At 40.1% G+C, this 26,673-nt stretch overlaps 2 protein-coding genes across 3 annotated transcripts in view; both read left to right on the top strand.

Moving 5' to 3' along the window:
- The window catches only part of prkg1a (protein kinase cGMP-dependent 1a), a 76,998-nt gene extending 61,784 nt beyond the window's left edge, over positions 1-15,214 (top strand). For both annotated transcript variants that reach the window (XM_083539673.1, XM_083539672.1), the window contains exons 10-18: positions 3,394-3,490; positions 3,795-3,934; positions 9,592-9,681; positions 9,811-9,952; positions 10,033-10,196; positions 10,286-10,408; positions 10,518-10,580; positions 11,336-11,402; positions 12,610-15,214. In XM_083539673.1, the coding sequence (XP_083395799.1) occupies positions 3,394-3,490; positions 3,795-3,934; positions 9,592-9,681; positions 9,811-9,952; positions 10,033-10,196; positions 10,286-10,408; positions 10,518-10,580; positions 11,336-11,402; positions 12,610-12,708 (985 nt within the window). In that variant the 3' untranslated portion in view covers positions 12,709-15,214. The remainder of the gene's footprint in view (positions 1-3,393; positions 3,491-3,794; positions 3,935-9,591; positions 9,682-9,810; positions 9,953-10,032; positions 10,197-10,285; positions 10,409-10,517; positions 10,581-11,335; positions 11,403-12,609) is intronic.
- A 1,251-nt stretch (positions 15,215-16,465) lies between these two features.
- dkk1a (dickkopf WNT signaling pathway inhibitor 1a) lies at positions 16,466-18,492 on the top strand. The gene is made up of 4 exons (XM_083540323.1): positions 16,466-16,962; positions 17,083-17,218; positions 17,332-17,511; positions 17,660-18,492. Exons 1-4 carry the CDS (start codon positions 16,774-16,776, stop codon positions 18,007-18,009), a joined length of 855 nt encoding a protein of 284 aa, XP_083396449.1. The 5' UTR covers positions 16,466-16,773; the 3' UTR covers positions 18,010-18,492.
- The last annotated feature ends 8,181 nt before the right edge of the window (positions 18,493-26,673 follow it).

Genomic DNA, 26,673 nt, shown 5'->3' with positions numbered 1-26,673 from the left:
GTAATTTAAATAACAGAAAGTTTCCAAAGTTTGGGATCATTTAAAACTGAAAACTAAGAAAACACCATACAGTGTGTTTACCCCTTTTTAGAGTAATCTGAAATGTATTTATATTTATGATTTAGTTATTTATATATTTGTTTTTGAATTTTGATGTAATAAGGCAATTAAATGGGTTTAGTTTTTACAGGGTGGAGTGGGTGGAGAAGAGGACAGGAGTGATTTGTGATAGTAGGGTATCTGCAAGAATGAAAGGGAAAGTTTATAGGACTGTGGTGAGACCTGCGATGTTGTATGGATTAGAGACAGTGGCATTGAGTAAAAGACAGGAGGTGGAGCTGGAGGTAACAGAGCTGAAGATGTTAAGGTTTTCGTTGGGAGTGACGAGGATGGACAAGATTAGAAATGAGTTTATTAGAGGGACAGCACATGTAGGATGTTTTGGTTACAAGGTGAGGGAGGCGAGATTGAGATGGTTTGGACATGTGCAGAGAAGGGACATGAATTATATTGGTAGAAGAATGCTGAAGATGGAGCCACCAGGTAGAAGGAAAAGAGGAAGGCCAAGGAGGAGGTTCATGGATGTGGTGAGGGAAGACATGCAGGTAGTTGGTGTGAAAGAGGCAGATGTAGAGGACAGGGTGGTATGGAGATGGATGATCCGCTGTGGCGACCCCTAATGGGAGCAGCCGAAAGAAGAAGAAGAAGAAGAGTTTTTACAGATGTTCTTGCATGTGATTTTAGCAATAAAATGCAAATTTTTGAAAAAGAGACATGTCTTATTTTCCCTTGTATATTTAATATTGCTCTTTAATAAAGGAAAAGTACTTATTATTCGATTACTTGATTAATCACTGGAATAATCAGTGGAATACTCGATTACTAAAATAATCGATAGCTGCAGGCGTAGTTCATTGTCTTCACCACGTGTTGAAACTCACATTTTTAAGCAAAAAATAACCCATTCCTAAATATATCCTGAATTTCAGGAGCATATGATTTTTTTATTATATATTTATTTCCATACGCCAAGCACGTTGCAAGTATCTTGTTAAATAAATGGAAAGTATTCCTCACTAAAGGACACAGAACACTCCACACAATATGGAGATTATGAGGTTTAGAGCCCTAGCTTATGCTCTATTTATGTACTGTTCCCGACATCTGTGCGTGATAAGAATGATCCCACCTTGTAGTCATGGTGCCAATCACAGTCACTTACTGAATAGAGATATCTCATGCTATCACATGTCCCATGTAGTTTATCTTTCTCTGAATATGCACAATGAGCAAGCTTGCATTACACAGATATATCAGTCTTGAGGACAATAATAATAATAATAATAATAATAATAATAATAATAATAATAATAATAATAATAATAATTGTTTATACACTATATCATTTTGCATTCTAGTTTCAGGAAAACTGAAAGTGCTTTAAATACCAGATTTCAAAAGAATTTCTACTTAAGCACATAGAATTAGTGTATAATCACTTATAAAGTAATTATAAATTCACTACCAGGAGTATGATAAAAAAGTATATTGAACAAGAAAAGAAGGCTGAAGTATGAACAGGCCAAGTTGAACAAATATGCTTTTAATCTCGTGCTGGCATTCCTAATTCCAGAGATTTGGGGAAATATTCCACTGACGAAATTGTGACTAATCCTTGGGATTAACAACAGCCCGTGCTCAGGACGGGCTGTGTACTGTGCGCGATCCCAGACTTTTTTTTTCTCGCTGCAATAAGAGCCGTCTGCCATCTACAGGCCAAGATGCGAACTGTGAGCTATTCCTGGAGAGCAGGTTATCCTCCATTGGGGCAAAACTTATATTTATGGCTAATGCAGATAAATCTTTATCTATTACAAGATTATTAATTTGGAATAGTTATGTGCAGAAGATAAAAATGCGGTGCCGTTTAAATATCCCAGCAAAGATATCAATATCAGACATTTGCAGAAAAAAGCACAGGTTTATTAGGTTTGTGTATAAGCAAAGTATCAATTAGCTGCATTACTAATTATGTATGGTCCTCACAAGGATTGTGAAGACTAACTTAAGTGTGTGTTAGGGTCCTTGGCAGTGTACGTGGAAAATAATGACCTTTGTTTGACACCAGTCAGCCAAACACAGCCCCAAATGTGTTATTACTCAGATTCTCACGTGACTCAGTGTTTTAAAAAGACCCAGCTGGATGATCTGCCATTTCTCTCTTTCTGCTTATACGTAGACTTCACTGGCTGAAAGCAATAAGTCAAAGATTGTAATCAGGCACAAAGAATAATCACAGTATTCCAGGAAAACCTGGATATGTTCAAAATTTATTTGAACTTAATGTATTTTGTCTATGTAAAGTTCCGCCATTTCTCATGTACGCAAAGGAATGTATTGAGAATTTCTTATAAGTTAAAGGACATGCTCCTGAAGATGAGTGATGATTCTGATTGACTTCTCGGTCTAGTTTCAGTCTATTCCTTTTGTCGGAACTAAGGTCCAATGTCCAAGCAGACATATCAGTTAAGTGACTCATTAATCTAGTCAGTTTAAGTTATTCACTAGTCAATTACCAATAAGTTTTAAAACTTCCAACAAACAAACCAAATGAAGACATCTTTCAGTCACGAATTAGAAGACGCAAATCAGTTTTATTACAATCAATTCAGTCCTGTCCCATGGAGCTCTCAGGAGAAAACCATCTCTACAGTAATGGCAGCAGTCAGCTTTTGCTTGCTAATGCAAAATTAATATAAACAATCCTTACTTTTGATCTCCTAACTAATGAAATTTACATATTTTCTATAATTTCTCCTTTTGCCACACCAATTTACATGCACCAATAATTTTATGAGGGCTTGTATAATGCCTCCATTTGCTTAGGCACATTCTGGTAAATTGATCCTCTTTCTTGGAAGTCTCGTTTACCTCCTAAAATGTCATATAAATCTAAACAAAACCAGCCAGTCAGAGTGGATCGGCCTTCTTGTAATAAGATCAATGATACGAGTAAATAATATCATTAGAGTATAAGCATTCTCTTGCTGAAAGTTAGAGTATAAATGAATGTAGCATGGACACTCTTTTTAGCATCAAGCGGGTTGTCTAACTAAAAATACACAGGCCGAATGGATACAATGTCAGTGAAGACAGCTTTGTCAGCTCAATGGATTGAAGAGGAAGCAGACTTTAGACTTAATCTAGATTCTAATAAAATTAATCATAGGTTCTGTGTTTTTTTTTTGGTGCAGAAGTCAGACGAAATGAACGCTCAGTTCACAGGCTTTGAGAATAAAGAGGAAAAATGTTCCACTTATTTTTTCCAGGTATCTTTTCCTTTCGGCTAAATTTCTCTAAACGCTTCCCATTCTTTCGCTTGGTATCATGCAGGTATGAGGCAGAGAACGTGTTCTTCTTCAACCTGCACCTGTCAGACTTCAACATTATAGACACCCTTGGAGTCGGAGGATTTGGACGTGTTGAGTTGGTAATTTCTTTTTTTTTTATCGATCTTGCTTGCAAAACGTTATACAAGATAACGATAAGATAGACAAAATATTGCAAAATTGTTCAACAAGAAATATCTATCTGCTTGCTATTTTGGGGTATGTGATGCACATTAAGGGAGATATTATGCTCATTTATTGGAGCTGAGGTTAGGGAGATCAATTAACTAAAAATTAAGTTTTTCTGTGGTAGAACAAAGAGCAGCTTTTTACTATTTATATTGAAATAAACACTTGTATTTTTAGGGCTTACATGTGTCTTTGTTGCTTAATTTGTAATCCCAGGTGCAGCTTAAGAGTGATGAGTATAAGACATTTGCTATGAAGATCCTGAAGAAACGCCACATTGTAGACACCAGACAACAGGAGCATATTCGCTCTGAGAAACTCATAATGCAGGAAGCTCACTCAGACTTCATCGTCAGGTATTCACAAGCTCTGATCTTCCACTTTAACACCTTAGTCTACTCACAGGGTTCATGATACACAAGCACACAAACACTAGATACTCTAAAATAATCAACATGACCAAAGAATATAGTTTTTTTTTTTTTTTTTTGCAAACTGTGAATACCGTAATTTCCGGACTATTAAGCGCACCCAAATGCAAGCTGCACTCATTGAATTTTACAAAGATTTTTATTTTGAACATAAATACGCTGCACCTGTCTATAGGCCGCAGGTGCCTACACTAAAACTAATGAACTTTACACAGGCTTTAACGAAAGACAGTGTCTGTTACACGGCTTGTATCTAAACAGTAGCCTACCAAGAAGGTCATTGTTCACTGTCTTCCTCCTTCTTCCTTTCACAACAATTTTTCTTTTGGCATCGTTGTGGGTTAAAAAATCACCATCGGTGAAGCTTTTCTCCCGATGCCGTGCAGCTCAGAACACAGGTGAAGTGCATTTTTTTCATGCCCGGTTGTTTTCAGCGTGACAAATTATTCGCATTTCCTGTAGACAGTCCGAGTGAGAGTTAGGTCAAACGTCAGAGGAATCTAATCCATATTTCTGATGTGGTGCGGCCCGATTCAGTGGGAGCGCGATATAATAATATGAGATTCATTGGTTCACCTTAACCCATTCAGGAATTTTATTGGTCTACTGTTATGGGGCTCAGTTTTTTGTCTTGAAGCTTGTGAAATCCGAAAAAACCCAGGAAAAATCCATAAATTAACCGCTTCATTGTTTAAACCGCGTATTTCAAAGCGTGGGAAAAAGTAGCAGCTTATAGTCCGGAAAATACGGTACAGGTTTTTACGTTTTTACGCATACTACATTATTTCTTCTGGTATGGAAAGATGTGTGTGTATAATTATCACAACACAATTAACCTCCTATCATTTACACATACATCTGCATGATTCTCCAAGTTGCTTCTTACGTGCATGTTTACAGTGAGGAAAATAAGTATTTGAACACCCTGCTATTTTGCAAGTTCTCCCAAATAGAAATCATAGAGGGGTCTGAAATTGTCATCGTAGGTGCATGTCCACTGTGAGAGACATGATCTAAAAAAAAATCCAGAAATTACAATGTATGATTTTTTAACTATTTATTTGTATGATACAGCTGCAAATAAGTATTTGAACACCTGAGAAAGTCAATGTTAATATTTGGTACAGTAGCCTTTGTTTGCAATTACAGAGGTCAAAAGTTTCCTGTAGTTTTTCACCAGGTTTGCACACACTGCAGGAGGGATTTTGGCCCACTCCTCCACACAGATCTTCTGTAGATCAGTCAGGTTTCTGGCCTGTCGCTGAGAAACACGGAGTTTGAGCTCCCTCCAAAGATTCTCTATTGGGTTTAGGTCTGGAGACTGGCTAGGCCATGCCAGAACCTTGATATGCTTCTTACTGAGCCACTCCTTGGTTATCCTGGCTGTGTGCTTCGGGTCATTGTCATGTTGGAAGACCCAGCCTCGACCCATCTTCAATGCTCTAACTGAGGGAAGGAGGTTGTTCCCCAAAATCTCGCAATACATGGCCCCGGTCATCCTCTCCTTAATACAGTGCAGTCGCCCTGTCCCAGAAAAACTCTGTGCAGAAAAACACCCCCAAAGCATGATGCTACCACCCCCATGCTTCACAGTAGATCATTCTTCTTCCTCCAAACACGTTTAGTGGAATTATGACCCAAAAGTTCTATTTTGGTCTCATCTGACCACATGACTTTCTCCCATGACTCCTCTGGATCATCCAAATGGTCATTGGCAAACTTAAGACGTGCCTGGACATGTGCTGGTTTAAGCAGGGGAACCTTCCGTGCCATGCTTGATTTCAAACCATGACGTCTTAGTGTATTACCAACAGTTACCTTGGAAACGGTGGTCCCAGCTCTTTTCAGGTCATTGACCAGCTCCTCCCGTGTAGTTCTGGGCTGATTTCTCACCTTCCTTAGGATCATTGAGACCCCACGAGGTGAGATCTTGCATGGAGCCCCAGTCCGAGGGAGATTGACAGTCATGTTTAGCTTCTTCCATTTTCTAATGATTGCTTCAACAGTGGACCTTTTTTTTACCAAGCTGCTTGGCAATTTCCCTGTAGCCCATTCCAGCCTTGTGGAGGTGTACAATTTTATCTCTAGTGTCTTTGGACAGCTCTTTGGTCTTGGCCATGTTAGTAGTTGGATTCTTACTGATTGTATGGGGTGGACAGGTGTCAAATAAATAGTTTGAAAATCATATATTGTAATTTTTTTTTATTTTTTATTATGTATCTCACAGTGGACATGCACCTATGATGACAATTTCAGACCCCTCCATGATTTCTAAGTGGGAGAACTTGCAAAATAGCAGGGTGTTCAAATACTTATTTTCCTCACTGTATACATCCAGTGTATGTGTCAGGCTGCTGACGCGGAAGCAGATATAGTCCTATCATTGTCTTTAATTCAAACAGTACAAAACAAAACACTCAAGCCGAGGAGAAAACCAACCAAAGATATCCACTCGAGACGAGTAATCCACCAAGAGCGTGACTGCTATAGAGGGGGGCGTGGCAGGGTGAATCCCTGACAGCTACTGAGGGGGGGCGTGGCAGGGAGATCCCTGACAGTACCCCCCCCTCCAGGGGCGACACCTGACGTCCAACAACCCACCTATGCAAGGCGGGCCAGGGCACTCCAAAGAAGGCCTCCTTAGACGGTCCGGTGAGCATCGCCGTGGAACCGAGGAAGACCGGGAAGAGCCCAAGGCGATGCGGCGTCCTCTGCGGAGAGCCGGAACGGAACGATACCCTGCAGGAGGATCCGGAACGGAGCCACACCCTTGGTGAAGACGGGAGGCTAAGTGAAGCCCATGGCGGAGATCGGAGTCGGAGCGAACTCCATGGCGGGGAACCGGAACTGGACGGCAACCATGACAAAGACAGGAGAGTGGATGACATCCCTGGCGGAGATCAGGAACGTCGTACCACCCTTTGAGGGACCTGGAGGACCGACGTCGCCGTCAGAGGGACCTGGAGGACCGACCTCGCCGTGCGGGGATCCTGTGGGCGAGCCGTCGCCCTGCGGGGATCCTGAGGGCGAGTCGTCGCCCTGCGGGGATCCTGTGGGCGAGCCTACGCCCTGCGTGGATCCTGGGGGCGAGCCGTCGCCCTGAAGAGGACCTGGGGCAAGACGTCGCCCTGAGGAGGACTTGGGGGGAACCTTCGCCCTGAGGAAGACTTGGGGGCGAGCATTCGCCTTCTGTGGAGCCTGATGGCGAGCCGTCGCCTTCTGTGGAGCCCGGGGGCGGCGGTGCGACGACCCCTTCGCGGCCAGGCGGCTGTACGACGACCCCTTTGCGGCCCGGCGGCTGTACGACGACCCCTTCGCGGCCTTTGAATGGGGCTGAGCTCTCTTGGGGACTCTGGAACGGGGCTGAGCTCTCTTGGGGACTCTGGAACGGGGCTGAGCCCTCTTGGGGACTCTGGAACGGGGCTGAGCCCTCTTGGGGACTCTGGAACGGGGCTGAGCTCTCTTGGGGACTCTGGAACGGGGCTGAGCTCTCTTGGGGACTCTGGAACGGAGCTGAGCTCTCTTGGGGACTCTGGAACGGGGCTGAGCTCTCTTGGGGACTCGGAGGCTGGAGTGAGCGCCCCTGGGGACTCCGTGGCTGGAGTAAGCTTGTCTGGGGACCCTGAGGCTGGACTGAGCTCGTCTGGGGACCCTGAGGCCCTCGGCGGTCTCGTGACAGGTCTGTGGCGGCTCGGCGGTCTCGTGACGGGTCTGTGGCGGCTCGGCGCTCTCGTGACGGGTCTGTGGCGGCTCGGCGCACTCGTGACGGGTCTGTGGCGGCTCGGCGCTCTCGTGACGGGTCTGTGGCGGTGCGGCGCTCTCGTGACGGGTCTGTGGCGGCGCGGCGCTCTCGTGACGGGTCTGTGGCGGCCGGAGATGGTGTGGTGTGTCCACAAAAACCCCCGGAACACAGCAGCGCGCGTTTAGAGACCCTGAGATGAAGCTGCACTCTTATCAAAATGCTGGAGCGGAGCTGCATGCTCATGGAAGCCCTGGAACGGAGCCGCGTGATCTGGAGAACCTTTGGATCGAGTCACGTGCTCTGAAGGACTCATGAACGGAGCACGTTCATCCTCGATGGGACTGCCGTGGAGATACACCACCTCCATCCCAGACATCCCCAGAAGAAGCCCGCTAAACTCGGCGAGTGAGCCAAAATTGCCCCCTTTGGCGCTCCATAGCGAGCTGGCTTTGACGAGGGCGTCACCAGGCAGGAGGGAAATACAGAGGGCGATCTTGGCTCGTTCGGAGGGATACTGGGAAAGATTTTCGACCACATACTCGCCAATGCTCCGCAGGAATCCTCCCAACTTTAATTCAAACAGTACAAAACAAAACACTCAAGCCGAGGAGAAAACCAACCAAAGATATCCGCTCGAGACGAGTAATCCACCAAGAGCGCAAATGTCCAAAGTAATATCAAACTGTGAGTAAAGCCACCGGCAATGAGTAATCCAATACGGAAATGGAGTTCGGATTTAGATCCAGCGGTGAATGCCGGCGTTCGAGCATTTTACACGATTGTCCAGCATGACAATGCAACGACCGACAGCCTGTGACTCAAGAACGTGAGTTTAAGTAGTCTGATCTTTAATGAGCCATAGCTGTCAGTAATCAAGGAAAGCAGCGTGACTGCTATAGAGGGGGGCGTGGCAGGGTAAATCCCTGACAGATACCGAGGGAGGGCGTGGCAGGGAGATCCCTGACAGTATGTGTATGCATTTTGCTCATCTTATTTACACCACCAAGGCATAAGATTATGACATTATAATATTATGGCAGGTGAAGTGAAAAACACGGATTTTCTCTTCATCATGGCACCTGTTAGTGGGTGGGATATATTGGGCAGCAACTAAACATTTTGTTCTCAAAGTTGATATGTTATAACCAGGAAAAATGGGCAAGCGTAAGGATTTGAGAGAGGGCCAAATTGTGATGGCTAGATGACTGGATCAGAGCATCTCTAAAACTGCAGCTCCTGTGGGATGTTCCTGTTCTGCAGTGATCAGTATCTATCAAATGTTTTCCAAGGAAGAAACAGTGGTGAACCGTCGAGAGGGTCATGAGTGGCCAAAGATTTTTGATGCACCTAGGGAGTGAAGGCTGCCTCATGAAATTGTGTAGGATAGGAGGAAATATGTATGATAGGAGGTTGTGTTATTGATTTATGCAACACATTATTTGTGCATGTGTTTAAAAGAAATTGTAGATACATTGATCAGAAACACTTTATTCATTATATCTGCATATCTGACTACTGATTGTAGTGTGAGCAAAGTACAGGAAATAGACAAATTAAGAAGTGACAAATTACGTGCACAATAAATATTAATAGATTAAAATCTTATTATGTTTAACTTGTTCTTTAAATTTTTCCAACATAGTTACAAATTTTGTTTAAAAAATACAAATCTGATTACTGAATATAATTATCTTCTAGCACATATAGATCATTATAATAAGGAATTCTATTAAAGTCTTTTGTTTAGCAGTAAGGTCATTGTCTATATAATACACTGTGAGTCACTGTGAACATTTAATGCCACAGCTTTTTTGTTATGCTTTTTGGCTTTTTTTTTCAGACTATACAGGACTTTTAAGGACAGTAAATACCTCTACATGTTGATGGAGGCTTGTCTTGGAGGAGAATTATGGACCATCCTCAGAGACAGGTCAGCTCTACATATAGCTATACTCACTCCAATTCCTTAATTACTATTTATTTCATGATGTAGTAACTACTCTTGTCTGCTAACTGTTTTTTTTATTTTTGTTGTTGTTGTGGTGGTTGTTGAATTCAGGGGTTCATTTGATGATTGTACTACACGATTTTACACGGCATGTGTAGTGGAGGCATTCGCCTATTTACATTCAAAAGGTATCATTTATAGAGATCTCAAACCAGAGAACCTCATACTGGACCACCGGGGCTATGCCAAACTGGTAAATTAATCATATTCTTATTTGCATAGTTATTAAATATTATAAATGTAGCATGAGTAAAATACATTTCCTTTTTGAAGGTGGACTTTGGCTTCGCTAAGAAGATTGGATTCGGGAAGAAGACGTGGACATTCTGTGGTACACCAGAGTATGTAGCTCCTGAGATCATTCTTAACAAGGGTCATGATATCTCAGCAGACTACTGGTCCCTGGGCATCCTCATGTATGAACTACTAACAGGCAGGTAAGTCAGTGTGTAGCGTAGGGTAAATAAATGACATTATATTTAGCAATCATGTTTAAAAAAATGTCTAACCCCAAAATATATTGTAGCCCTCCTTTTTCAGGCCCTGACCCCATGAAGACTTACAACATCATTTTAAGAGGAATTGACATGATCGAATTTCCAAAAAAGATTACAAAAAATGCTGCCAATCTCATTAAAAAGCTATGCAGGTGTGTTCCAGTGGACATACAAATAACATAACACCTACCTCGTTTTAATAGAAGCATTTCCTGACAGTACTTTTTAATATATATATATATATATATATATATATTCCAGGGACACTCCTTCTGAAAGATTAGGAAATCTAAAAAATGGCGTCAAGGATATTCAAAAGCACAAGTGAGTGTGTATAAGGTTTTGTGTTATATTTGCTTCATATAATTATCTGCATGTAGCAAATTGTTTATGTAGCCGTAAATATCAGCTTTTACTCCCATGTGAAGACAAATGATCAGTTTTATAAATGTTTACTGACATCATTGTTATTAGAGTACTTTAAATAAAGAATTATGAACATACAGTATTTACAGTAAAGTACTGTAATATCATATATAAAGGAGTATATAATTCTGTACATGCTCGTTTGGTTGCTGCTTAGCATGCCATGGATGAGTCTTGCTCAAGGACCTATCCGTGACAGTTTGGCTGTGCTTGGATATGAGCATATGTCTTTCTGCATTCTAACTATAGCATTTACCAGCCACTGTAGCTAGCTCAAGCAGTTTATGTTCATTCAATCTCTTGTAATGTGTGTTAATTCAGTGTTAAATTGATGAAAGGTAGTTGAGCTTGTTGCATTGGCTTAGTTGTTAAGGCTTTGTTTTCCTCAAGCAAGCCCCTTAATCTTCTGCTCAATTGTACCCTCCAACAATTGATTTTTAAGCAGATTATGCATTATTTTATACTCTATTTGGAACTACTGTAATTTACGTTAAATGTTTTTAGTTTTATACTGTAAAAAATTACAACTTATTAACAACCATGTTTACAGTAAATTTTTTACTGTACAATTATTCAACAGTGTACTAAAAGATCTGAAATAACCACTTATTCTGGACCAGCTTCATCAGTGCTCATTAATGTCTTTTGTACAGGTGGTTTGAGGGCTTTAACTGGGACGGTTTACGAAAAGGAACACTGGCGCCTCCCATCATCCCTAGTGTAAGTGCATAACTACCTACGTACCAATACCGGGAGAGTGCCAAAAATGCAAACTTTGATACATTTGACCTGAATTTGGTCCTCTTTTATATTAAATGTGTCTAATATCAGTGTATTGATTACTCTTAATAGTGCCACTGAAGGCTTTCAATAACATGTTCCTTTTGGTTGGGCAAATAGCTGCCAAATGTTCAAATAGAAGATTGTTGAAGATTGTTTGAATTAAACATACTAAAAGAAACTGTTATATTAGAATGTACATTTTTGTAACTATTACACTCTAAATAACTGCGAGGTTGTGTAATCAATGTGTAATTAGTACATAGGTACTGTATAAGTAAAAAAAAAAAATTATCTGTCTGATTTTCTCAGGTTAGCATGATACAACTGGAACAGACAATTATACATAATAATACATAATAATGGATAAAATTTTTAATGTGATGAAACAATTCAGATACATAAGCCACAATTAGAGTACTTGAGAAGCTGAAACAGTACAGATAACTGTAATAGTAACAGTCATTAAAGACAATTCATATACATTTAAATTCTGAATTGCTAAAGTTATTACCAGCTAGCCTGCTGACCATGCTTATTATAGAGCATGGCTTGAGCTTTATGCTTTAATTTAAGCTATATTGTATTGTCGGCGAGAAAGAAGCATGAGCAGCAAGTATTGTTAACACAGTGTGCTTGCTCTTTTATTGGCAAACATACACTTGCAGCAAAACAACAGACTTGGTGGTTAGCCGCAAAACTGCTAGAAGAGAGAAAAGCAGCAGGTGGTAACAAAACCCAGTGGGCTTCTGCTAAACAGTAAACAAACATCATATACTAATGTGCCTTTTTAATGCACTCTGGCTTGGATAAACACAAACACATTTTATTTTGTAACAGTATATACTTACATTGCTTATTAAAAAGATAGAAGCAGTAACATGCCGCTAGGGAGGCTTTCAGGTATGCAAAGGAGCGCATGCTACACTAACATGCAGCGAGTAGGAAACTAGAGTGCAAACCATACATATTACTAAAAGTTAAATCCTGAATGATATAATCTTATCTTATCTCTGAAATGCTGCTTTGGGGCATTGTTAAAAAAGCACTATAAAATAAAACTGAATTGAATATTAAAAGACTTCTGTTCTGTATGTGTATTTTGGTCTGACAAAATTATATGACGTGTTTTATGATGTCCTCCCAGGTCACATCAGCTACAGACACAAGCAATTTCGACAGCTTTCCTGAGGACAACGAGGATCCTCCTCCTGACGATAACTCTGGCTGGGATATAGATTTCTAAATATACGCACTACAAGCTTATACACATCAAACTAAAGATCTGTTCCACTGTTGCCTGGAACAAAGCTGCTTCTTTTGGGACAGGCTGCATTTAAAACTGCTTGAAAAGAGAAAGAGAGAAAAGAGGCTGATCAGAGGGAAGACCAAACACTTCGTTTTGCTTTAGTCTCAACTGTTGAAGGAGAGGAATTAAAGTCTGTGTGGGTTTACGATACTTAGGACTGCTTATACACCAGTCCTAATTACAAGGGGGAATAATATATTCATATCATTTGTGTGTATGCGTGTGTGTGTGTGTGTGTGTGTGCGTGTGTGTGTATGTGCGTGTGTGAATGCGTACCTGCCACAAGCCCTTCGTAACACAGGATATTGTGGATATGTTGTAGCAGGTTGTAAACTTACTTGATTGATTGGCTGCAAAGTCTTTTCGAACTCTTGTGCAGACTACTCAGTACTCAGTGTGTTACACAAAATTGGATTCCATCACTATACATCAAAACCAGGATTGTGTTCACACAGACACGAATGTCACAATATCAGGTTATGTCAGAACATATACATAGTAATATATTACATGATAAAGTTATTCTGTAACTAATGTTTATTAAACAGCACAAATTTGGGTTGGAATCAATGGAAGGTGACTGGTATGGCTCTCAAGCTCAGAGCTTGTATGGTTTATCCCAGCTTCCAGTGTGCCTCAGAATTACAACATTATTAATTTAATATAATATGCCCATAGAGCCCATTAAATTCGGGATAATCAGCTTTTGTGTAGTTGGACACAGCTCATTAGTCTATGTTCACATTACAAAGTTGAATTAGTTGAGTAATTAAATGTCTTTTTGTTTTTTTGCAATCTGATTTTGAACTCTCATCATCTGTTCCATATAGAAAATTGCCAGATTTGAAATCTTAAGATTATTCTTTTCAATAATTCAAGATATTCTTTAAACATCCCAGAAATAATCAGAAAAGGAGCAAAAAAGCTATACAGCAGGTCTTTTTCTTCTGCTTCACACTTCTCATCAACACTCAACAAGCTGCCTACTGACCTATAAAGCAAATAATCTTCCGAGTTTAAAAAGCTGATTTTATTGCCTCAGCGATGATGGATTTTCAGAAATATATGATTACGAGTATTATTGGTTTAGAAAGGCCTGAGCGGAGGAATACAAAAAAGTACAATTGAGCAATAAGGCTTGTAATGTGAACATAGCTATAAGTCGAGGCTGTAATGGGAAATAATTGTTTGTAAACCAGAAACCACTGTGATCAGGCAGGTTGATTTTGAACAGGCCTATAAAGTGAGTCTTGATATGATCAAATAACTATAGATCAATTTAGGTGATTCACAGATACATTTTACTGATGACATTACAAATGAGCTGACAATGAAAAGAAACAGTGCCTTAAGTCAATGGCATCCTAATTCTCTCTAGTAATCATCCGTGTGCTGCACCAAAGTGCTTGCCATCAGAACACATTCATTTCCTTTACTATTGCAATCGTGTTACAATCTGTTTTGGACAATCTATAGTGAAAAGTCACTTTTCTTTCTGTTTTTTTTAAATCTCTAAATCTGCACACAGCTGTACACTGTGAAATTGGATAACGACACAGATTCATGTGTCATTAAGGCATGAGATTGCCTTTGTATTTTTATGTGGCTTTACTGGCAGTGGCGATGAAAACTAATAGCACTGCGTTACCTGACCGTTTCATCCTGTTTGTGAATTTGCACTGTGCTGCAGTACTTAATCCCGACTATTATAACATATATGATACATCTTACTATACTGCATTGAGGTGCCCTCCTCATCTGAGTCCTCGCTTCACTACTTACTGATCCGGCATAGCCACTGCAGCTGAACCAAGAGGAGATGGCAGTCATGATTTGCAGTAAACTGCATCTAATGCTTTCTATATAGCCCACAATGGACACAATATAAATCTGGGGCATTATTTATAAATAACCATTTTTTTGCGTGGTGGAGGGTTTCCTCGGTTGCTTAGACTGCCAGCAATTGGCCATCACATGGTTCATCATTTGAATGCCAACAATGTGATTTCTACCTACTTGAAAATGATCTAGCGCAGTACGAATATATAATAATGAACATTTCTTGAATTGCCTATTTGCAGTTGTGTCATAATATTGTACATGTCCGTTGCTTAAATTATTAGGCTGTACTTACAGGCATTAGTAATTCGACTGAAAATCATTAATATATCATTCCCTAGATTATGAAATATTTGACACTTCTTCATGTGGTATAAGACCTAGTCTGAACCGTCTTAATTTGCTGATCTGCCTTTACTTTTCATGTCTAGATTGCATTCTTTATTCTTTTTTTTTTTTTTTATCTTGGGTGGCGTGATTTTTTTGCCAAGATATTTATTTTATATGACTGCATTTTTAGGTGCTTGTAGTGCAAAGCCACTTGCAGAGTGCCTGTTATTAACTTTATAATGCTGAAATAAAGATCAATTTCTTTTAAGTGTTACTTAGCCCTGTCTCTCAGCCTATCGCTGGTTTTCTTTTAACACCAACAGAGGGAGCCAGACTATTACAAATCTGTGCTTGCATTACCTGCTCTTGGATTTTCACAGTTTATTGCTGAAGGGCTCGTTAATGAGCTGCTTTGTTGACATAAATGTGTAAAAAGTTGGAAGAAAATAAGAATATGCAGGAACACGTCTAGTGACAAACTATCAGTTTGATACCTGGATTACTTAAGCAAAAGTGCAGCAAAAATTCTCCCCAAGATATAGTCCTAATATAAACAAACCTAAAAACAGTGCATATGTGATTCTTATATAAAGATGTTCTTTTGCCCCCATACAGTGTAGTTTAATTTAAAATGTATGTATGAAAGGTATGACCAAAATAATTATCAAGATATTAATAATTATTAAGATAGATAGCAACTAAAGCAGAAGTCAAGTGTAATATAAAAAAAAAATTATTTATCTCATGGGGATTGTTTGACCAAAATATTTGTTTAAACAACATTGTTATTTATTTATTCGGGTTTTTTTTTTTAGCAAGAAATATTAACTGTTTTTTTTTTTTTTTTTTTTTTAACGAATATGCTCCAATTCTCGAGTGCTTCAACTGTCTATGCATTTGCAGGTAGAAATCTGACAGCCATCATTTTTTCTGTGCTTTATTCCAGAATTAGTTACTTTCTCTACTTTTTTTGACGTTTTTCATTTTTTTTTAGATAGATTTCTACGCAGCATAACTTTTACCAGGACGTTCTTAGAGCCACCACTGATGCACACACCTCTTGCACTCAGAGCTGCTGAATTGGAATCTCCATGGCTTGCTGCCATTCTACAGGTGATCAAATCTTGGTTGATCTTTTGCACTTTAAGAACACAATGCGTTAAGAAATGAACTAACTCTGATTGATTAAGACTGATAAATATGAGCAACATCTATATATAACACAGAAGCATCACTGCCGAAAATGTGCACCAGCGTTGAGCTATTGGTGCCTAAACAAACTGACAGAACTCTGCAAATGACCAGAACACGAGCGAACGCACGCACACACGCAAAGTGTCAAGTAAATACCTTCTAGCTGTTTATTGGCAGGTAAATAGTGGAGTGTAATGATAGTCTTTAAACCCCGCTTTAGGAGATGCATCCTAGTCTGCGCGCGCCTTGGGGAGGTGCGCGCACGCCTTTTTGCGACAGAGAACAAAGCTCGCGCGCAGCGAGTGTCTATGTGTGTGTGTGTGTGTGTGTGTGTGAGAGAGAGAGAGAGAGAGAGAGAGAGAGAGAGAGAGAGAGAGAGAGAGAGAGAGAGATCGTATGTTTTTGAATTGTCAGTACTCTGCCCTCATTACCCAACACGGTTGCACGTTGAGGAGGGGCGTGTGTCCACAAAATGCACGTGTATAAAGCTCATGCCACTCTGCCGCTCTGCACACACGTTGTGTCGGACCCTCGGTAGGCATCCTCTTCCCGGACCCTCAGCATCCCCCTCACACGACTTTCAGATATTTTTCCCGCGGGTACTTTAAACACACCGGCGGATTTATCTTCGTTCAGGATATGACCATGAGGCATCTCTGGTTGTCTGCAGTAGTTGCTGTTTATCTCGCTGGGTGCTTCGCTGACGCCGAAACGGCTTCCCGGAACTCCATCAAGAACCTGCAGCCTGGAGCAGCGGGAAGCGCCGAGCCGGTGAGCGCGAGCCCACACGCGCCCAAGACAGACCCGGGAGCCGGAGAGCGCACAGCGGTACGTCAGTGTTGCCCTCTTAAAACTTAATTTTTTGTCATAATCTGAAATGAATAATTAAATAAAAATCAATGTTTTGACCATTTTGGATCAAATTCGCATCTTTTCCTCCCCATCCAGCCTCAGAGCTGCGGCGGTGTTTCTCAGTGCGCTGTTTCGGAGTTCTGCTCTCGCGGGATTTGTCAGCCGTGCCGCAAACGCAGGAAGAGATGCGCTCGAGACGCGATGTGCTGCGCAGGAAACCGGTGCATTAACGGTGAGAATCTGCCCTCGAACTGCTCCTGAATTCCCAACGCATGCCACCTGGAACACATGCTTTTATCTGTGAAAATGGCAATAAGAAGTGATCTGACGTGCGCTTTCTTGCAGGTGTTTGCCAAGCAGATGAAGTAAACGCCACTCAGGTTGTCAGCACGACGGTTATTTCCAAGCAGACCACTGAGGTTCATAACAACCCTACAAGTGCATTAGGTGACCAGATCAAAACAGTGGTGCAACAGCAGCCTAAAAAGACAACTGTCGCCTCTTCAAGACCAGATGAACAGAAAGGTAGATAAATAATTTCTACTTAAATCACTGGAATACTAATACCACACTTTCTAATCCCAATCCTAAAATAAAATGACTAACCCCAAATTTTCAAATCCCAATCCTAAAATAAAATGACTAATCTCAGGTGTTCTTTCATACCTCATAGTTGAAGGAGACAAGTGTCTGAGGTCCTCAGACTGCTCCAAGGGTCTGTGCTGTGCTCGTCACTTCTGGTCTCGGATCTGTAAGCCAGTGGTGACGGAGGGCCAGATCTGCACGCGTCACCACCGTAAAGACAGTCACGGCCTTGAGATCTTCCAACGCTGCGAATGCGATCAGGGCTTGGTGTGCAGAGCCGAAAAAGATCAAGGGTCAGATAACCTGCAGCAGCAGCAGCAGCAGCAGCAGCAGCAGCAACAGCAGCAACAGCAGCAGCAACAGCAGCAACAGCAGCAGCAGCCTCGCAAAAACACGAACAAAGCAACCAGACCCCTTCACACATGTCAGCCGCGCTAGGACATATTTAGGACAACTGGCTTTTAATGCTCCCTCACATTCACTCACACATGCATATTCACACACGTTTGCGTACGTTCAATATCACATGTGCATGCATGGACACAGGCAGAAGGGACACAGGAGAACTGATTCCCTGAAAGGATGCCCCATTAAAAGGATAGATCAGATTTTGTGGATGGATGCAGAAAAAGTGCACCGTGTTGAAGACTGAATGTAGGACTCTGCCCTAAAGACAAGTTTTGTTTGTTTGTTTGTTTTTTTTTCCAGATCTTTAGGAAGACAGAGTGATGTTTCCCTTTATAAGGGAACTATACAAAATTCTTGCAGTAAATTACTGTATTGTACGTGGCACTTAACGGAGCTTATCAATTCTGTAAAAGTAGTTTTGTGAGACCTGGTGCTGCATGACACTATGCTAATAATGTAAATATGCAAATGATATGATTTATATTATTATTTACAGTATATATATATACACCTTATTTGTATTTCAAACATAAAATGTTAAGAAATCGCTTTATATTAAACTAACACAGTTGACCACAGATGTCTATACAGTCTTATCAATTTCTCCCTGAGAAACTGGCTGAATCTTTTGGTTGATCACAGAGCCAACATGCTAGATTTCACTTTTATTGCTGTGATGTAGAAAATAGAAAATAGACCCTTAGACTCGTACAAGTCGATCAGTGTCTACAGATTACGATTCTCACTTTTGTGAAATATATATTGCTAATATTTTGGCCATATAACATAGTAATAATTCAATATGAATAATACAATATAATGATATATGGTTAATATGCTGAGATATTAAGGGGTTTAAGTTAATAATTGAATAAAAAAATATTCTTAACAAAAAAAAAAAATTCATTAAGTGAAGCAAGATCTTTTGCATTGTGTCTAGACTTCACATCAGAATTAGACAAACTTAAAGTTCTTACAGTTTGATTGCATTTCACGAATGTCTATGTTCATTTAATAACCCCAAACTTTTATTTAACTACTTAATATTTACATACTTGCAGAAATGTCATGGAAAAAGACATCCATGGACATTGATGGAAAAAAAAAAAGCAGTCACTTTAGCAAAATAACTTTTGCGATTTTTTTAAATGATTTTTAGCTTCCATTCTGTCCTGTACAGCTAATTTCCCTGTTTACTTGTTTTGTATTTTGGAATGCCTTGATTGAATGCTTTTGTGTATCACAAAGCATTTCATCAGGATTATGGAAAGGACTATGGAAGGTCCATTTATAAAACTTGATTTTGAATTCTCATACTATACATTGACATCTGGACCTTTTCCTGTCTATGTATAAAGCCCAAGCCTTAAGGCAGAAAAGGAGCTCACCATTATACTCCCACTATGCTTGAGAAATGAGATGAGGTTTCAATGTTGGTATCTAAAGCTATTTTCTCCAGACATACCTGTTATTTTTAACAGAAGTTCTATTCACATAACAATTCTCCAGTAGCGTTGTGGAATCTCTCTCACAACTGATACTGAGTGGTTTCCACCATGATAACCACTCTTAAACATCCCACTTGTAGACTTATACACATTTTATGCACGCTTTTATAAAGTGCAAGATCTTCAGCTGGCACTGTAAGTTTCATTTAACTGTATGTCATTTGTTTGAGCAGTCTGTGGTGTGCTCATGCATTGAACATTATACCAGTGGTGCTATTTATTTAGTTCTTAATCTACACAATCCAAAGTTCTTAGAACTTCTCTAGATTGAGTCATATTGTTGGTCAAATTAATTTAGGATTAAAGACCAGATAGGCAAAATCGTGCATTTAATATGGCAGAGCCGTTCAAATCTACATGTTACTAGAAGCATTTTTAAGTGGTCATTATCATTATTGCAGATCATTTTTTATTCATGCTCAATAACTATACAGCAATAAAATAAATTGAGAAAATGAAATAAAAAACAACTTTATTATTGTTAAACAAGTGATTCTATTGAAAGAGCTGTTCCTGTAGAAATTAATTTAATAATTCAGATTTACTATCTAGCCAACTTATATTAGCTGCTAGAATCGGTGCAGTTATAACCTGGCATGATGGAAAAACTGGCAAAAATGGATAAAAGTGCTAGTTAGCAAATTAGTGAAAGTTACTTTTTCAAATTCTGTTGGTGCTGGGCAGCAAAGGATATACCACATTATGCACAAGTCTTTACCTCATCACGTTTGAACTATAATTGAGGTAGAGCCAGAATGCTCATCCTCAAGTTCAGTAATGCAGTGTTGTGGCATTTTTGTCTCCAATTGAAGAGAACCCCATTCAGAAGTAGGGCATTACAATTAACTAGGTGCTGGTCACTGGTAACTCAGGAGCATTTTTAATGTGACTGAGAGAGAGGAAGAGGAGAGAAAAAGGTAAAGAGAGAGAGAAAAAAGAGAGAGAGAGAGAGAGAGAGAGAGAGAGAGAGAGAGAGAGAGAGAGAGAGAGAGAGAGAGAGAGAGAGAGAGAGAGAGAGAGAGAGAGAAGGATAAAGGAAAGTAGAGGGGTGACAGGGAGAGAGAGAAACAATGATTATTAAGCATCATGTACAGTTTGATCAGGGTGCATGCAGAGACTCCAGCAAGACTATCTATGGCAGCATATTTAAAGGAAAGGGCCATAAGGTAGCACAGATATAAAGGATCACTGGGATACAGCCTACAAAACCACCATCAGCAAACCTGAGTGAACTTGTGAGGGTGCAGATACAAAAGCATCCAAACATCTCAGTTTACCAAAACACTCTATATGTCCATGATCCCTTCAGATCTGCTCTTGTGTCTAAGAAAACCTACTAAGAGATTTTAGAGATTTACTAAACAAATATATTTTTAACCTAGACCCTGAGACTGTAGCTGAGTCCTGAACACTGATTGAAAGGTGGCTCTATAACTTTGGGCTTGGTAAGAGAAAGATTTGCCCACTGCTGTAGACTTCTTATTTAAGTGACCAACAAGCAGCCTGTACTTTTTGATCAAAGTAGGTGTGGTGAATCATTAAAGATTTTTGATCCATATAGAAATTAAATTGGGAGCCAGTGTAGATTGCTTAAGATTGTGGTCAGAATTTTCTGGTAAGGACTCTGGTGAGGCATTCTTGACTAACTAGCATGTATTTATCCACTTACTAGAACATCCAGACTGTAAGAAATTACAATAATTTAATTTAGATGTAAACAAAAACATGAAAACATTTTTCTGCATCATGAAACCACATCATATAATTTATTTTAGCAATATTTCTGAGATGAAAGAAAGCTATCCTGGTAATATTATCCACATGAGCCTCTAAGGAAAGACTTTGTTACTGCTGCACATGATGAGACAGAAAGACCATCATGATAAACTGTGTAATCAGAAAGCTTACTTCTAGCTGCAGGTGGTCCTACTAAAAGTATTGAAATCTTATCAGAATTTAGCGGGAGGAAATTAACAATCACATACTGTCTAGCATCTTTTACACATTCCTCAACGCTGTTAAGCAGATGTCTCTCATCTGTCTTTGCTGAAACATACAACTGTGTATGGTCAACATAAAAATGAAAGCTAATTCTGTGTGTACAAATAATTTCGTCCAGAGGTAGTTTTTCTACGCTGTTGCATATTAACATGATTGGATGCTAAATTAGGTTAATTTGATTGATGTATAGAGTATGTCATTGGTGGGAGAAGAGATTTGTCTTCAAGTATTTCGTAAGTCTAGTTTTTGTCTTTAAGTATTTTGGAAGTCTAAATAGAAATGTAAGGAGCACTAAGTATTATTTTTTTTTTCATTGGAAGTGAATGACATGTACATCAATACATCATAATATTACATAAAATATTATAGTATTTTCACAAAAAAATTATATAAGGATTAACCACCTCTGTATATTCATAATCTGTTTCAGTTTTAACAGAGCTATTCAGGAGTCCTAGAACATATCATCTCACCTAACACTTCCAACAGAAACCTACTTTCACACATTCTATTGTATCTTGGGGCTTAGTATTGGTTTATTAATCTGTGCACAATAGATCTTCAAAAACCTGAATCTATTTTAATTGTCACACCTACAATTTAGATGAAAAAAACCCTCAAACAACTGATAATTATTACCTAAAATTTTACTAGCACAATAAACGTGTAGAAACTTTAAAAAGCTTATCATGTTGCACAGTCTTTTCAAAACATTTCCCCCGAGAACTACTTGCCTTTGGCCCCGTAGAGGAAGTGATCATGTCAGATAAACAGGTTGCTGAGAGTGTTCTGATGGTGACATGTAATCCCTTGGGCAGCCATATCCTAGTTTGATGGGGGAAAAAAACCCAACCACATGAAAGCTGAAACATGGCAAAACAGCAGGAAACTACAAAGCCAACAGGAGGATAGAAAATAAAAAGAGTCCAGAGGAAGTAACAGGAGGTTCAGCTGCAAGACCTTCTCTTTCCTTCCTTTGGTGTGCCTTGGCTAACTTTTAATTAGTCCTGAAGCAAGGCCTGGATTGCAGGTTAATCATAGAGATATCTTATCCTCTAATTACTTTATCATACCCCGTTGCTGACACACAGGTAGCATGTTCAGCAAAGAGCATGTGCTAGGGTGGTGTTTATAAGGTTTACGCTTAGCTTGTGCCAGCAATTACTATATGCAATGGAAATAAGGTTAGGAGAATTATAGTGTAATTTTTCCCTTACTGTGTAATTTAATGTAGACCCAACATGGAATAAAAAAATAAAAAAAATCAGCATTCCTTGTCAAAGTGTTCTTTTTTGGAACTGGGATTGAAGTTGTAGTAAACAACCAGTGTGACGGGCAACCACATTAGCTTATGTGTAATCAATCAATTTAATGTTCATGTCGTAGACTATTGCTAAAAACTTCTTGCCAAAGAAGGCACTGGGAGAATGAGACAAGGCCCGAAACTCTCAAAATCAAAGGGAGGAATTTGAAAAGTGCAACATTACGGTATTGCACTATTGCAACTCCATAAAATGCCAAGCCAAGATGTTTTGTTGGGCAAGATACAAAAGAGTTTGAAAACAGTCACTGTGAAGTTTTCCATAGACTACCACTCATACTGTAGGACCTCGCTCTCTTGCTCTCTCTCTCTCTCTGGTGACAGACTGTGGCTTAAAATTACAGACATGCAGATCTCTGTTTAATGATGTCGGGCGTCACAGATTCGAAGGCTTGCTAAAATGGACTATTTTAACTGCTTGTGCAGAGACTAAAGGGGGAGACATACTTCTAAGCGACACACACGCGCACATACACACACACACACACACACACACACACACACAGTCAAATTATAATTAGGTGTCCATTTTCAGCGGTTGTACCAGGGCCTATGCTTCTGAACAAATCTCCCTGAAGAGTTTCTCATGCGGTACAACTACACACCTTAAATAACAGCCAAACCAGCAAAGCACCCATAGACGTGTCCAAACAAACCCAATGAGAAGCATTCACTCTCATTTCACCAGAGCTGTCCAGTTGTGTGTGCGCGCATGTAAAGAAGAGTCTATTTCAAATTCTGGATATGCTCTGAATATTTTGGCAAAGACAAGCGCATTATGGCACAGAAACAAAGTACAATGCGCAGAGTATTCCATTTTTAACTCAGCCTAGTCACTACGCTTCATTTTCTTGGCCTCTGTACAGGTGTAAATGGCAGATACTAATGAACATGGACATGTGTACACTGGGTTGCCTGAAGCTGAGAGGGCAGCACAGCTGTGCCTGCTGCTTCCATATTGAGCAAATAGTGAGGGAGGGTGTCCTCAGAGACACAGCTAAGTAAACAACCCACAGAAGTGATGAGCTTAAATAAGTCGAGACACTCTCCAGATCTCGTAGTAGCCTTGTCAGGTTGTCACAGACAACAGTAAGTTCTTTGATTTTGGATTAACAGCATGCTATATTAATACAGTATATTTGAAAATTGCATGCTGGCATGCAATTGGCTCTAAAATAAACCACCTTTGTCAAGAATTATCATATAATCTTTTCCATTTAAATTAAGACCATAACACCGTGTGGTACTTCTGTGCTCACATACATACACACAGTGACAGACAGAGTATTGTGAGTGATGTAGCCGTAACAGCAGTGTGAAGGCAGAGCCAGAGGCGTTTGGGGTTTGGGACAGTCTGGAAACTGTGTTTACGCTGAACTGCTCGTTACTGGCCTGACCACAGACCTCTGCTGGCCACAGGCATGTGTGTATGTGTGTAAGTGTGTTTGTGGTGACAGCTAGGAGGGGGGTTGGTTTTGGGATATGTGCTCAAATACAGCAGCTAAACTCAAACTGGGCTCTGGGGCTGATGTGAAATAAAGAGCTGTGTAGCCAAGACTCTTTTCTGTGACAACAGGGAACTATGACACTCTTGCCAAACACATATTTCAGCCTTTTCCTTTTGTTTATTATATGATCATGACAGAACAATGCCGCACATCGTTTTCTTAAGCTAATGATCAATGATGAATGATAGAAGAGATGATGTCAATAAAGTTTTTAATAGGTTATTAAGCTCTTTCACAATACATTAACTGTCAACTTGCTTGGTTGCCTAACCTGCTGTTCTGATTCCTGGTGCCACACAAACAAGCCCAAAGCACACTCCCTGTCAAAAAAAAAAAGAAATAAGATCATGTTCTCAGCAGCATTTAACAATTCTTCAGATACTTCAAAGGGCCTCTCATTTGGCACACGGTTTCCTATCAGCCTATTATCCAAACAGAGCACCCAGGAAGGGTGTCACTCCTGCAGTCCTTTGCTCCTCTACACAATGCATTCCATTCTTCTTTGTATAACCATGCTAAAGTCAATCAGAAGAAAGTGAGCAATGCATTTGTGCAAACAGGTGAGAAATTTCCCTCACTGTGTAGGAATCCATAATAACAATACGCTCAAGGGCTGTGCTTGGCAGTGCACTGTAAAAATCTTGTCAACTGAGGACCTTTGGGCCAGTAGAAAGCCACATTTTATGAGTGAACTGGAAGAGATGGCTTTGAAGTCCCTGGTTATCGTAAGTGGTTATTAGCCACCGACCCACCCCTTCCCAACCCGGTCGTCCCAGAATGCTGTTGTCGTCATGGCGGCATTTTTTGTCTGTGATGTTAACTGTCTCATGTGGGAGCCAGGATGCAAGCACTCATCCATCAGAAAAGTGGGATGCTTGCTGGCATCTGCTCCCTCAGAACCATGTTCAAATCCCCAGCCCTTTCCTTGGCGACTACACCCTTTGATCCCTGCTGGTGTCCTGACAATCTGACGTGTGCGTTTCTGGCTTTCCCACTGCCTGACATACAAATAAAGGAGCATGGATTCTTAGCCTCATGTGTCATTTTTGCAAGGAATGGGATCCTAAGAACAATTCAAAGTTTCTTGGCAAGTTTTTGGTTCTGCCTTGCCTTCTGGAGTCCAAAGTGATCTCATGCCATTAGGCATATCAGAAAGCGTACAAAGAAAAAGATGCATTAAAATGTGACATGTGTGAGTGTTTTTTCGCTGCCAGCTAATCACCTTTATCATGAATCTAAGCATAGTCCCATGTCCTCTAGGGATGCAACCCAATACAAATGCATTATTCACATGAACAGATAATAACAGTTTCAAATGGATACAACTGCAAATACAAAAAAAGTGCTGTGTGTGTGTGTGTGTGTGTGTGTGTGTGTGTGTGTGTGTGTGCGTGTGTAGTATTACCCCTGTACTGTCTACAGCTTAACCATTTCTCTGAAAGTATCAAATAGAATAGCTTTTCAAAGGCTTTCTTTAGCTGCTACTGACTGTCTGAGTCCACTGCAGATCTACCTGCTCTCCTGAAGTGACTTAGACAGACAAGCTTGTTCCCTTGTTTGTTCTGCTACCTAAGACACAGCTGGGCATGTTCAAGCCCACCAACAATCTCTCCATTGTTTACTAAAAGAACAACACAATATGCTGCGTCTGCAGTTGCTACCAGACCAAATAGAACAAATAAACAGCCCAGGGGGTCAGGGGGATGGGATCCTGTTCTGGATTAGCTGACATTCTTATTTGTTTCGGCTGCATCATAATACCGTTTAGTGCTAAATAGTTTAGCTCAGTTTAGAAAGCCACAGAATGCGGTTTCACACATACTGTCGCTTTTTTGGTTTGTGTGCAAGTGTATATGAATATTAAATGTTCTGCATATTACCCATAATATTCTAATTACAGTTGGTGTCTGGTAAATACATTTAGAGTTTTTACAGGAATATGAATTGCTGTGCATGCTAAAATAGCTTTAAAGCCCTGCTAATGACATGACTACTAAATGCGACAATGTATAATCTGCAGTTCAGGCCTGTTACCATAATCACTTTTTCTAAAATGCTCCAAAAGATTAATAGCCAATATGTTAAGTAAAGTCAGGAAAGGTGTTTGGACAAGGGAAACTTTTGTTTCAGTAAGAGTTTATAAATGTTCATGAGCTTTCATCTATACAATTAAAAGCCAAAGAGTTAATAAAAGTTTTAGTTTCTGTTCTCAATAGAATAAGCATGTTTCCTACTTAAAAATGTAAGGTAAAGTCGATTCATACTTGTCTCATGTACATTTCAACACAGTACTGTAAATCTTTCTTTGCATATGCCAGCAATGTTAGAAAGCCACTTCCCTTTTAGCAACCAGCTA

Source organism: Silurus aristotelis (genome assembly GCF_946808225.1).
Source record: "Silurus aristotelis genome assembly, chromosome: 4".
NCBI lineage: Eukaryota > Metazoa > Chordata > Actinopteri > Siluriformes > Siluridae > Silurus > Silurus aristotelis.
This window is presented reverse-complemented; position numbering and strand designations above follow the sequence as displayed.

Excerpts from the sequence above, each read along its gene's own strand:
- dkk1a (XM_083540323.1), top strand. The coding sequence starts at position 16,774 with ATGACCATGAGGCATCTCTGGTTGTCTGCAGTAGTTGCTGTTTATCTC. Across the intron at positions 16,963-17,082 it reads GAGCCGGAGAGCGCACAGCG|CCTCAGAGCTGCGGCGGTGT; the intron begins GTACGTCAGTGT and ends CTCCCCATCCAG. Across the intron at positions 17,219-17,331 it reads AGGAAACCGGTGCATTAACG|GTGTTTGCCAAGCAGATGAA; the intron begins GTGAGAATCTGC and ends GCTTTCTTGCAG.